General features: G+C 24.8%; 1 protein-coding gene across 3 annotated transcripts in view; it reads right to left on the bottom strand.

Annotated features, from left to right (window-relative positions):
• Nucleotides 1-6470: 6470 nt before the first annotated feature.
• Nucleotides 6471-12613, bottom strand: part of LOC139097056 (potassium voltage-gated channel protein Shal-like) — a 31585-nt gene continuing 25442 nt past the window's right edge. Inside the window, exons 5-6 of one of the 3 annotated variants that reach the window (XM_070648818.1) lie at nucleotides 12338-12490; nucleotides 6471-6726 (exon numbers count right to left, since the gene is read on the bottom strand). In XM_070648818.1, coding sequence (XP_070504919.1) covers nucleotides 6592-6726; nucleotides 12338-12490 — 288 coding nt within the window. In that variant the 3' untranslated portion in view covers nucleotides 6471-6591. Of the gene's footprint in view, nucleotides 6727-10700; nucleotides 10852-12337; nucleotides 12491-12613 lie in introns of those variants that run through there. The other 2 variants (XM_070648819.1, XM_070648820.1) reach the window with 2 other exon arrangements.

The following is a 12613-nucleotide window of genomic DNA, read 5'->3' as shown; positions in this document are numbered from 1 at the left end:
TTGAGGTTAAGTCACTGAATTTTGAGGTTAAGTCACTGAATTTTGAGGTTAAGTCACTGAATTTTGAGGTTAAGTCACTGAATTTTGAGGTTAAGTCACTGAATTTTGAGGTTAAGTCACTAAATTTTGAGGTTAAGTCACTGAATTTTGAAGTTAAGTCACTGAAATTTAAATTTAAGTCAATGAATTTTGAGGTTAAGTCACTGAATTTTGAGGTTAAATCACTGAATTTAAAGGTTAAGTCACTGAATTTTGAGGTTAATTCACTGAATTTTGAGGTTAAGTCACTGAATTTAGAGGTTAAGTCACTAAATTTTGAGGTTCAGTCATTGAATTTTGAGGTTAATTCACTGAATTTTGAGGTTAAGTCACTGAATTTTGAGGTTAAGTCACTGAATTTTGAGGTTAAGTCACTGAATTTGGAGGTTAAGTCACTGAATTTTGAGGTTAATTCACTGAATTTTGAGGTTAAGTCACTGAATTTTGAGGTTGAGTCACTGGCATTTGAGGTTTTGTCATCAAATTTTGAGGTTCAGTCATTGAATTTTGAGGTTAATTCACTGAATTTTGAGGTTAATTCACTGAATTTTGAGGTTAAGTCACTGAATTTTGAGGTTAAGTCACTGAATTTAAAGGTTAAGTCACTGAATTTTGAGGTTAATTCACTGAATTTTGAGGTTAAGTCACTGAATTTAGAGGTTAAGTCACTAAATTTTGAGGTTAAGTCACTGAAATTCAAGGTTAAGTCAGCAATTCACTGAAAATATGATGTAAAAATCCTGAAAGAAGCACAGATCAAGTAGAAAAAGAGGAATTTATTTATTGTTAACACATTCACTTTTATTTTCATTTCATTTTTTATGCCATAACATTTTCATTTTATTACAAAAAGATTTTCTCATACTTTTTTTTTTAATTTTATTAATTTTTTTTTTTTTTTCTTTTGGGATAACAACGGAGATAAATTTACTATAATTATTTTTAAAAAACTTGTTTATTTTCTTCACGTTTTTAAAAAAATTTACAATGGAAGAATTTCTTGTTATTTTCTAGTTTAATATTTTCTTTTTTTTTCACGAAAAATACATTTTCTTAATAAAATCTACAATTACAAAAAAGTTATGCCTAGAGATATGTGGAAGCTCTTTGTGCTGCATTTTATTATTTTATACACAAAGAACTTCCTTTCCTAGGTAAAATGCATAAGAATCATGTTTCGTTAATTTTCTTTTTCATTCAGTTTTATTTCCGAATTTTCAACTTTTTTTTGGTTTTTTAATTTTTTTTATATTGTTTCTCTCACTTTTCTCTACTTTTATTGGCAATTTTCTCTATTTATTTTCTGCAAATATTCAGAGGCAGTTAGTACATTCACCTAGTCGATTTTCTATAATATTTTAAATATTTATTATTCTAAAATATTATTTTTAAAAATTAGAAAAAATAGAAAAAAATATTTTTTTTTCTCAATTTATTTTTAAAAATTTTGGTTAACTTTTCTGATTCATTTGAAGTAAAAAGCTATTTTGAATTTTAGTTTTTTTTAATTAGTCCATAAAGATTTTTTTTAACTCAAAAATATTTAAAATCAATTTATTTAAATTATTAATAAATTCAATTTTTAAATTAATAAAATTTAGCAAATATTTAAAACAATTTACGAATTTTTTTTTTTATTTTCGAGAAATTTAATAAAAATTAAAAGAATTTTGGAAAAAAAATTTTAAATTTTAACAATTTTTAAAAATTCAAAAATTTTATATTTTAAAAATTTGAAATTTAAAAATTTTAAATTTAAATATTTTAAAAGTTTTGAAATTAAAAATTTAAAAATTAAAAAATTTGAAATTTAAAAAATTAAAAAATTTTAAAAATTTAAAAATTTAAAAATTTAAAAATTTAAAAATTTAAAAATTTTAAAAATTGAAAAATTGAAAAATTAAAAAATTTAAAAATTTAAAATTTTACAAATATAAAATAATAATTTTTCTAAATAATAATTTTTTGCCAATTTATATCTTAATTTTATGAATAGTTTTTGTTCAATTTTGATTAGAATTTCCTCAACATTTCATTAATTTTTGTTGAGTAATTCCATTTTCAATTATTAATTCAATTATTTTCCCACATTTTTCAAATTTACCATTTAAAATACGAAAAACTTTCAACTCATAATTTCCAATTAGCGAGAAAAATGTGAAAAATGTCTTTATTGATAGAATTAAATAACAGTGAAATGAATTCAATTAAAAATTTTAATTTATTCATTAAAATGTGAAAATGATTTTTTTTTCTATTTTCAACTTCCACGCGCAAGTTTTTTTGTATAAATTTATTACTTTTTATTGACTTATACATTAAATTTTACAAATACAAATTCAACAACGATTACATTTACAAACATTTTATTCCTTTTTTTATAAACATTTTCATCTAATTTTTCCTTTTTCTTTTTTTTGTATATAAATAGCATTCTTGTCTATTCTCGTGCTTTAATTGTCAATATGTTAATTTTATTAGCTTCCTTCCTTCCGCTTTTCATGCTTAATAATTCAGTTTAACTTTCTTTCTTTTTTTTGGTTTTTTATTTAAATTTTGATGATTTTTTTTACAATTTTTTGGATTTTTATTAATTTTGTTCCTTTTTAGCAAATTTTTCGTCAATTCATTCAGCTTTTATTTGGAACTTTTTAAATATTATGGAAATTTTCAGCAATTTTGAGGTTAAGTCATCAAATTTATATGCTAAGTCACAAAAAATTAATGTTTAATCACAAAAATTTATGGTTGAGTCTCAAAAATTTGAGGTTAAGTCCCAACAATTTGAGGGCAAATCTCCAAAAATTAAGCTTTAATCATGAAAATTTGAGGTTAGATCTCAAAAATTTGAGGTTAAGTCACCAACATTTGAGGTTAGGTCACAAAAAATTGAAGTTAAGTATCAAAAAATTGAGGTTTGATCACAAATGTTTCTTAATAAGTCAAGAAGACTTAAAGTAATAACATAACTCAAAATTGTCAGAACTGCCACATTCCTACCTCCCAATTCTCATTAAAACTCACTTCTATTGACACCAAAATTCACGTCCCAACCATTTCAATTCCAAATTTTTAACTTTTTTATTTCAATTTTTTTATTACAATATTTTCTACTCATCCCTCTTTGTTGCTGCCTATCACCACCTACTCATGAAGAAAAAAAAGCAGTCACAAACCCATTAGACTCATTTCACGTTTACACATATTTTCTGATCTGATTCAGTTTATTATTTTCATAAGAAAATTGGAATTGCCGCATTGAGTCTCATATAAACATACACAAATCTAAAATTTCTCATTTTATATTCCACGTTCCTTTTGTGGCATAATATGAGTACAAGGTAAACAGTCAAAAGGAAAGAGAGGAAATGAGGCAATAAAACTCAACAGCTAAGCATAAAATATTAATGTTAAGGGGGGCATAAGGCTGTGACTTAGGTAGAATTAGGTTAAGTAGTTTGAATTGGATTGGATTTTTTAATTAATTTTCTTTGTTACTTAACCTCTTTGATGACATAACCTCAATTTATTGTGACTTATAAGTAGGGCGGCCATCTGCTGTATTTTTGCCGGGACGCTGCTGTACTTTTCAGCCTTGCTGCTGTGCAATTATTTTTAAAATTCCATACAAATTTAAAATTTTTTGAATAATTTTAAACATTTTCATTTTGAAGCTCCGGGTTCAAGCCCCGGACTGAAAATATTCCATCCCACCCTACTTATAAGGGTTCCAGATAATTAGCACAAATCGGATAATTGATCAAAAATTCAGTCCCAAACCGGTGTGACTCTGACTTAGTGTCGAATTCGGATTCAGTTTAAAGACGGTGCCATGACAGACTCAAGCCGGTCTAGTGGCGTATTTTGGACTGATAAGCCGACATGTACTATTCGAGGGATTCTTAATGTCTCATCTTTGACAAAGTATCAATCGGGATCCCGTCTCCAAAAACACATAGTTACCCCTAACCTCAACATCCACTTTAAACCAATATGGTAAGTCCTTATGTCTAGTTGATGTCAAATTTAGTTGAACCTTGATTGTACCAAGTCAAATTGTAATGACCCAAAATGACATTTCATGACCTAACCTCAAAATTTTCAAATTCCAACCTCAAATCGTTCCCAAAAACTCCCATCAATTCCAACAACTTTTAAATTCCTTTTTTCAAATTCCACAATTTCCCTTTGGCGTTTTTATTTAAAAATTCTTTATTGTTTGATATTTTTTGTCATGATTTAATTCCATTATTTCTAAAATATTTCTTAATTTACAACCTGCAGCTATTTTATTATTGATTATTTTCCTATTTTTTCTTCTTAAATTACATTTTTTTTTATTCTTCTTTATAACATCTTCATATTTTCTTCGTTACTGCACATTCAGATTTATTTTTTTTTTCTTTTTTTTTATGTATGATAAAAATTAGATTTTGTCGATTCGATTATTCATGCTGAGTAAAAGATTTTCTTGCTTCTTTTTTGACATTTACGACTTTTTTTTAGGGTTTCTTTAGCGCACTTTAGTTAAGGAAAATGATGCTTTTGTTTTGGATGTTCTTGATACATTGTTATGGATTTTAAAAAATAATAAAAAATTCTTTGAATTTTCATCCAAAAACTAACTTTTTTCCATCAAATCCTTTCCAAATTTAAGCATCAAAATTGACATTGATTAGCTTTTATTCTCTCTAATCCATTAAAAAGCTGAAAAATCATTTTTCATTATTATTTGTAGGCTTATGAGGGGCTGACTGGGGTCGGAGATGAAGCAATGAAAATGTCAAGGTCTTCAATTTTTAAAGCTTACTGTTTTCTTATTTTTATCATCTCATCCATTTTCTAAATTTCTTTTTTCTATTCTTGTCTTCATAATGAAAATTAATGAAAATTTTACAGTCACTGAGTCGTGGATTTATGGTATATGTTATCTTTTTTGATCGTAGATTGATGTGAGATTAGATTTAATGAGGTTGGCGAAAATTGATTTAGGAAATAAAGCCGGAAGGCATTTGGCGTAGAAATTGCGAAAAATCCAGCTTCAAGCCGATATGGTGATAGCTTGATACTACTTACTTACTTCGCTGGCTGTACAGATCAACTGTGATCCATGGCCTTTCTCAGATGTCGCCTATAACTGGTTCTATAGCCGGCTTCCGCCTGCCAATTGCCAATACCAAATGCAATACTGTCTTTGTCGATAGCTTCCTTTCAGGAGTTCTTCAGACCCCCCAGGAGTTCTTCGAGCTTGGAGTAAGAGTCTATGTGTACTCTGTGTGCTCTTCAACAAATTATTTAAAATCTGATCAAATTTAAGGTTGCCATCCATAATGTCAAAAAATTGATAATTGGATTAAAAATTCGACTCCAGACTAGTGTGACACTAACTTGGTGCCGGATTAAGTTAAATTCGTAATGTGTTAAAAAGGACGCTAGAGTCCTTAATATCCCGAACTAGCAGAATGTTTCGAAGGTTAGAGTTGTCTTTAGACATTCCCTACGCGCGGCAATGGGCCCTTGTGCGCTCCAGCCAAGTAAGTAAGTAAGTCTAAGTTAAATTCGGTTAAAATCCGTCATTATACCAGAGTTACGTCAAATTTCGGATTAATTAACCGATTTGCGTTATTCGAGCACCAGAAAGGTAGTTACATTGACATAACCTCATGCTTCAGTGGTATAAAATGGATAATCCTTTATAGAATACTAAATTTTGGACCTTCATCTCTCAAAAGACTGAATCAAGGGCGATAATATGCATTATATCAATTTTTCATGAAGTTTTTGTAAAAATTTAAGGAATTAGTTGAGAGTTTTGTCCAAAATGAAGGTTTTACTTCAACCTCACCTTCATTAATACACTCCTGAGTTGAAGTGTCCTCAATACATTGTCTTCAGAATTTGTAGACTAGAATTATTTCATGGATATTCCATTCAATTTTCATTAAATCTCTCTCTTTTGTTTCAAAGGAAATCCACAAAATCCTTCAATTTAGAAGATGTGATTGATTACATTACAATCTGGACTCAAAAATTATCTGGATATTTATTAAAAAATAAGCACAAAATCAATCAAAATGAGGGACAAAATAAGTTGCATATTAAAATCTTTTGACCAATCAATCAAAAATTTATTTACTTTTTATGTTTATTTTTGGTGAGTTTTGAGAATTTTCTTTGTTTTAAGATTATTATGCTGTATAATTCCAAAGTGGTCATTGATTATGTATCAATTTGGGATTTGAAAATCAGGTTGAAGCCAAAGAGTCATTAATTTCAAATTTTATCGAATTGTTAACTCAAATTGAAAACAATTGGAAATTTTTTAAAAAATCTTAATTTTTAGCTTTTTTTTTATAAATTTTTTTATAATTTGGTGACATTCTCGTTGTTTATTTAGTTGAAATTTTTATAGTAATTTGCATTTTTCTTGCCATTTTTTTGAGTTTTTTGATAATTCCAAAGTTAACTTTTAACAATTTTATATCCAACTCAAATTCATTTTTGTTTTAAATTAATTTTTTCTAATTTCTAATTTTAAAATTTCAAACCTTTTTAAAAAGTTTCCTCAACCAAATAGTCCATGCTTTCCTCATTCTGGTTGCTGTTGTCGTTGCTATCGTTATTTCTATTATTGTGAATCACGACACGACTGCTTGTCCTGGCTGGCACGTACTTTCCATAGCCCTGCTTTGAGAAGTTGTTGAATTTGGTTGAATTGAAGATTTTAATTTTTATATTTAAATTTTTTAATTTTAACAATTTTTATAAAAAAATTTGAATTTTGTGATTTAAAAATAATTGAAATTTTTTAAAAAATATTCGCGAAAATCACAAAAGTTTTAATTGTTTTTCATGCAACATTTGCGCATAGTTTGACATCATTTAGTGTATTTTTGTTGGTTGACAGGAACAAAACAAGAACAGGAAGAAAAAAGAGAAAAAAAAGAAAATTGTTAGGAAAAGTTCAAATAAAATAATATAATAAAATATTTAACATTTAAAAAAGTTTTTTAAACATAAAAAACCGACATCGCAACGATGATTTTTATTTTTGTAAAACAACATCAAACATTAAAGTTTTTAACATTTAATGAAGAACAGTTTGGGGCTATTTGGGTTAATTTTAGGACACTTTTTTGTTTTTTGTAATATATATTTTTTTAAATTCAAATCTTAATTAGTTCAAATCTAAATAAAATTTAACCAATAAAAAAGTTTAAAATTCTACAAAAAAAATAATTTTTTTAATATTTTGAATACAATTTTTTTTTAAATTAAAAAAGTTTAAATATTTAAAAAATTTAATTAAATTGAAATTTTTGTTTTCAAATTTTAAATGAGTGTCAAAGTGTCGAAAACATAAATTTTAGTTTTTATTGTTTTAAAAATATTTTTGTATTTTAAAAAAATTTAAATTTTAATAATTAATACAAAATCTACAATTAGGGATTATGTCCAAGAAGAAGAAGATAAAAAAATTGAGGATTGAAAAAATTATGTTCAAGTAAAACATTGAATTTAATTAAAAAATTGTTAAAGCATTTTCAGTCCTCACAAACGACATCGAAAATAACAAAAATAAAGTCATATAAAAATAGTTTTAATTATTTTTTACAAACCACATTCCAAATACACATTCCGTCAAAAAGCAATAGTTTTAAAAATATTAACAGAGCAGCATGAAAGGCATAAAATGTCACAAAACTTTCTTCAAAATTGACCAAAAATAAAGAAGAAATTCAAAATTTAAAACACTTAAAAATTGATTTTTTTTTCATACAAAAATTTTTTGTCTTTCAAGCTGAAAAAGAATTTCAAAAACAAAGTGTCGCAAGTAACTAAAATAAATAAATTTAAAAAAATATAAAAAATAAATTTAAATTTAAAAAAGCTTTTAAATAAAATTAAAATTGAAAAATTGAAAATTTAATTTAGATTTAAAGCTTTAAAAAAAATCAGAAATTTAAAAAATTTAAAAACTTCGAAAAATAAAAAATTAAAAGTTTTAAAAATAAAAAATTAAAAATTTAAAAAAATTAATAGTTTAAAAACATTCAAAAATTAAAAAAATTAAAAAATTAAAAAAAAATAAATTAAAATTTTAAAAAGGAAAATTTCAAAACTATTAAAATTACTAATTTAAAAAACGAAAATATTTTATAAAAATCAAAATTTTATGATTTACTTAAAAATAAAAAAAAACAAATTTAAATGCCAAAATTTTAAAATCAAAATTAAATTTAATTAAAACACAATTATTTTTAAAATAATAACTAAAAATTTAAATTCTAATTTAAAGCTTCTTTTACAAAAAAATTTACACAAAATATTTCACAAAATGTTTTTTTTTTCGTATTTTTATTTTCATTCGCATCAAAATTTATTACCTTTTGAGTTTTTTAATTTCATCAACAAAATACAAACTATTAATCATCATCAAAATTTCCAATTTACATGCTTCAACGACTACACAAATTTTACAAGTTTTACAATTAAATAAATTCATCCAGAAATTGATTTTGATTTTTTTTTTGCAGTTTTCAAAAGCCTTTTTTTAAATTCGAGGAAAAAGTGAATTTTTATAGAAATAGGTTTTTAAATTATTATATATAGTAAATTTTTGCAGCATTCAACATTGTCAAAAATGGTTTTAAAGTGAAAATGTTGAAGAAAATTGAAGACAATTAAAATTAAAAAAATTAGCAAATTTAATTTATAATTTAACGCAATTTAAATTTAAAAATTTAAATTAATTTAAAAATAAAATTTAAAATTAATTTGAAAATTAGCTCAAAATTAAAAATTAAAAAATGTAGTTTTATAATTTTATTAAAATAAATCTTCAATTTCCTTCAAAATCGTCCAAAAACAACGCCGAAAATACAGAAAAACAATTTTCAAAACAAAGTCAACAACAAAATTTCAATCCACAAAAATAAATCAGAATTTAAAATTGCAAACCTTTTTCTGTATTTTTATTGGAAAAAAAAGTATTTTCATATCCAAAGTTTCAAATGCAAAGCAAAAAGGTGAGTTTTTTTGGTTGGTGTCAAAATAGTTTTTTTTTCATGAGAAAAATTGGATAAAAAAGAAATAAAGTAAGAAAAAATTGTTATAACTTTGTGAGTTAAAGTAAAAAATTTCATATTTTTAGGTGAACTTTTAAGTTTTTTAAATTTATTTTATATAAATGTTTTTTAGTTTATTTTTAATGGAAGTGATCACATTTACTACAATACTAAAATATATAATATTAATAATAATAATATTGAACAAATTATGTTAAAATTTTAAAAGAAATTGTCGAATTATTTTGTTTCAACTAGAATTTAATGTTCTTGTCCGGAAAAATTTTCCGATGATAATTTTGAAAATTTTAGCATTTTCATGCATTTAGAAGCAAAATTCCCTTAAATTTATTTTAAAGAAAAAATATCTTAAATATTAGAAACCCGAAGTCTCGATCTTGACAAAGACAGAGACTTGGAAGTCATGGTTCGGTCTTAAGAACCCTTGGTAGTAAAGCTAATAACTTTTTTCCCATAAATGAAACTATTTGAGATAATAAAACCATGTTTCGACATAAAGACTTACTATTAACTCATTATTAAATCAAAATTACTTAAAAGTTAAAAAAAATTGGAGAAAAATCGGTAGGATGTTATTTTATAATTCCAAAAATTTGCATTAAATATACGCTACTTATTCTTTCAATTCTTAGAAGAACTACTTAAAACGACTTCCCTCCTCTCCTTGTTTCTATATCCTTATTTTACTAGATGCCTTTTGAATTTTAGTTTACTATAAACTCGATTGTCATTACAGAAGATTTTCTTTAAATTTTAATGGACCTAGAAAATTCTAGAAACGATTTCGGCCAATCATTTATTATTACACTTGTCTATACTTAGGATGGTTTATTGAACCAATTGGAATCCATGTAGGATCAACATTTAAAACCTAATATTAACTATCCCTCAGTATCTTAAGAATTTTTAATTAGTCCTACTACAGTGCTAAGGGTAATTTAAAGAGGATTGCAAAGCTCCGACGCTCATCAGAAAATTTAAAAAATTTATGGGAATTTATTAAATTTTTTAACATTTTTTTTAAGAAGTTTTATACAAGTTTTATATCAAAAAACTCATATGAATTGTGATTCAATTTTCTGATGAGTGGCTAAACTTCGGGGGTAAGTTCTATAGTAAGGTTCTAAATGGAACTCTAATAATCAACCTCTATAGATACCATCACCTATATCTTAACTATACTTGCTAATCTAATCATTTCTATCAAGCTTTATTTCTTTCTAAGACACATATTGAGAATTGTTCACTTATGATGCTAAAAATGTGGTTCCTTGATATGATCTACTCAATGGACCTGGCTCAAGTGTATTCAGCACTTGCCTTGCACCAGCTCGGAATTATCTCGTTTCAATTTTTTAAAAATGGACGTCATAAGTGAACAATTGTAAAGGTCTACCATGCAAAACTTTAACTAATTTTTCTACTAAACTAAATCAAATTTAAAGAAACTTTTTTATAACTTCAAAAAAATTGTTTGCAACTCAAAGAATAAAAACATAAAAGAAAAATTCTGTTGAGGTGAGAAAAAAAACTTAAAAAACTCAAATTAAATAAAACTTTTCATGTGTGTATTTTTGTGTTCATTTTTGAGGTAGAATTTCTCTTTATTTTATTTAATTTCCTTTTTCTCAAAAACTAAAATTTTTCTAAGGAAAATTTTCAACATTTTCTATTTTGTTGTTTGGCATGAATTCTGATTAAATTGTGAATTTGTATCTTTTTCCTGTAAATAAAGTAAGAATAAAAATGTTTTTTTTTTCCTTTTTTTTTGGAAATAATGACGTGAGTGAGAAATTTAAAGTGTTGAATGGTGAAATTATAAACATTTTTTTGGAATGTTAATTGATAAATTTTATGTTAAAATATAAATTTATTCAAAAAGCAAAAATTTGATGATAAAAAATTCTCAAAAAATTCATTCTCAATTTGATAAAATAGAAAAAAAAATTCAATTTTAATTTTTAAAAATTCAAAAAAATTTAAAAAATCCAAAAAAATTTTAAAAATTTGATAAAAACCAATTAGAAGTAAAAATATCAAATTAAGTCAAGTCTTTTTTAAAATTAACTAGTTTTCTAATAAATGAGATTGAAGTTCTAAATTTGAAGAATATAAAATTATCTAAGAAACTGCTCTACCGACTCTTGTTTACTTGATACTATCAAAAAAATGCAATTCAGTGATTGAAATCAACTCCAACTTTATATGCAGTTGAGTCCAATGTTGCCATCTAATCCTTCTCAAAATAGAAAAGATTAGACAAACTTTCAATCTCATCATTACAAAAAGAATATTCAAAACTTAGCGGAAAACAAATAGATGAAAAAATTGAATTAGAAAAAAACTATCAAACTTACTAAAAAACTAAACTAATTATTCAAAAATTCTACTCAAAAAAATTTATTTATGAATGATACGTGCATGATTTTATTTTTTTAAATATTTTTAATTATTTTATAGAAAAGGTTTAGGGTTTTGATTATATTGTTAATAAAACTAAAGTAAGTTTAGATTTCTACAGTGGCATAGGATAAGTGAGATGATCGAAAATGTAATTCTAGACACCATAATTCAGGAGTGTAACCAACAGGTGTAGACTGTGCTTTAGGGATATGAGCCAACTTCCAAAGATTAAACAAATCATTTGTACAGAACGAAAACAATTTTTAAATTAAAATTTCTAATTTTCTTTTAAATTGCATCTTTTCTATTAGGTTCAATTATATTTAAAAACTTGTCAAGTATTTAAAAGAAAAATCAGTCATTCTCCATTGGAACAATTCTTTTTGGCTACGCTCCTGAGCTCTGAATACCATAACTTGATAGGAATTCTTTAGACACTTTGACTATGCCACTGTCAATATTTCAGTAATTTTAGATAAATTTAAAATTAAAAAATATTAAGTTTAAATTATAATCAAAATTTTTAAATTCAATAACAAAGTAACTTGCCAAAATTTGAATTTTTAAACAGAATTTTCAAACCTTTTTTTTTTTTTTAAAAAACTTAAAATTGCATTTGAATTTCTCAAAACTAAACTAAAAATTTTAAAATTTTGCATAAATTCAACCAAACAAATAAATTTAATTTATTCACGCAATAACCAAAATAAGCAATTTTGTATTCAATATTTTTCATAATAATCATTATAATTCTCTCATGTTAACTAAAATTCTTTGATTTTATAATCTCATTTGGCGACATTTACCTTGTAGCGTTTTCCGTTACAACATCGACCGCAACATGTCTGCAGGAAGCCAAGCTTGCTAATTCGAGCATGTATTGGACTCGTGAGGGGTGATGGTGAGCCGGGACGCTTCGTTTGACCGTTAAAATTGTCTAAGTCGGTGAACTCGCGATCCTTTTTATGGATTGTAAATTTTGTAATTATTTTATGGTAAAATAGAGGAAAATTGACATTATTTTGATAAAAATAACACAAAAGTTTGGGAAAAATTTGCAAATTTTACTCAAAAATTGTCGA

This window comes from Chironomus tepperi, unplaced genomic scaffold (genome assembly GCF_022539635.2).
Source record: "Chironomus tepperi strain 1889 unplaced genomic scaffold, CSIRO-AGI_Ctep_v1 contig_412, whole genome shotgun sequence".
NCBI classification, from domain to species: domain Eukaryota; kingdom Metazoa; phylum Arthropoda; class Insecta; order Diptera; family Chironomidae; genus Chironomus; species Chironomus tepperi.
This window is presented reverse-complemented; position numbering and strand designations above follow the sequence as displayed.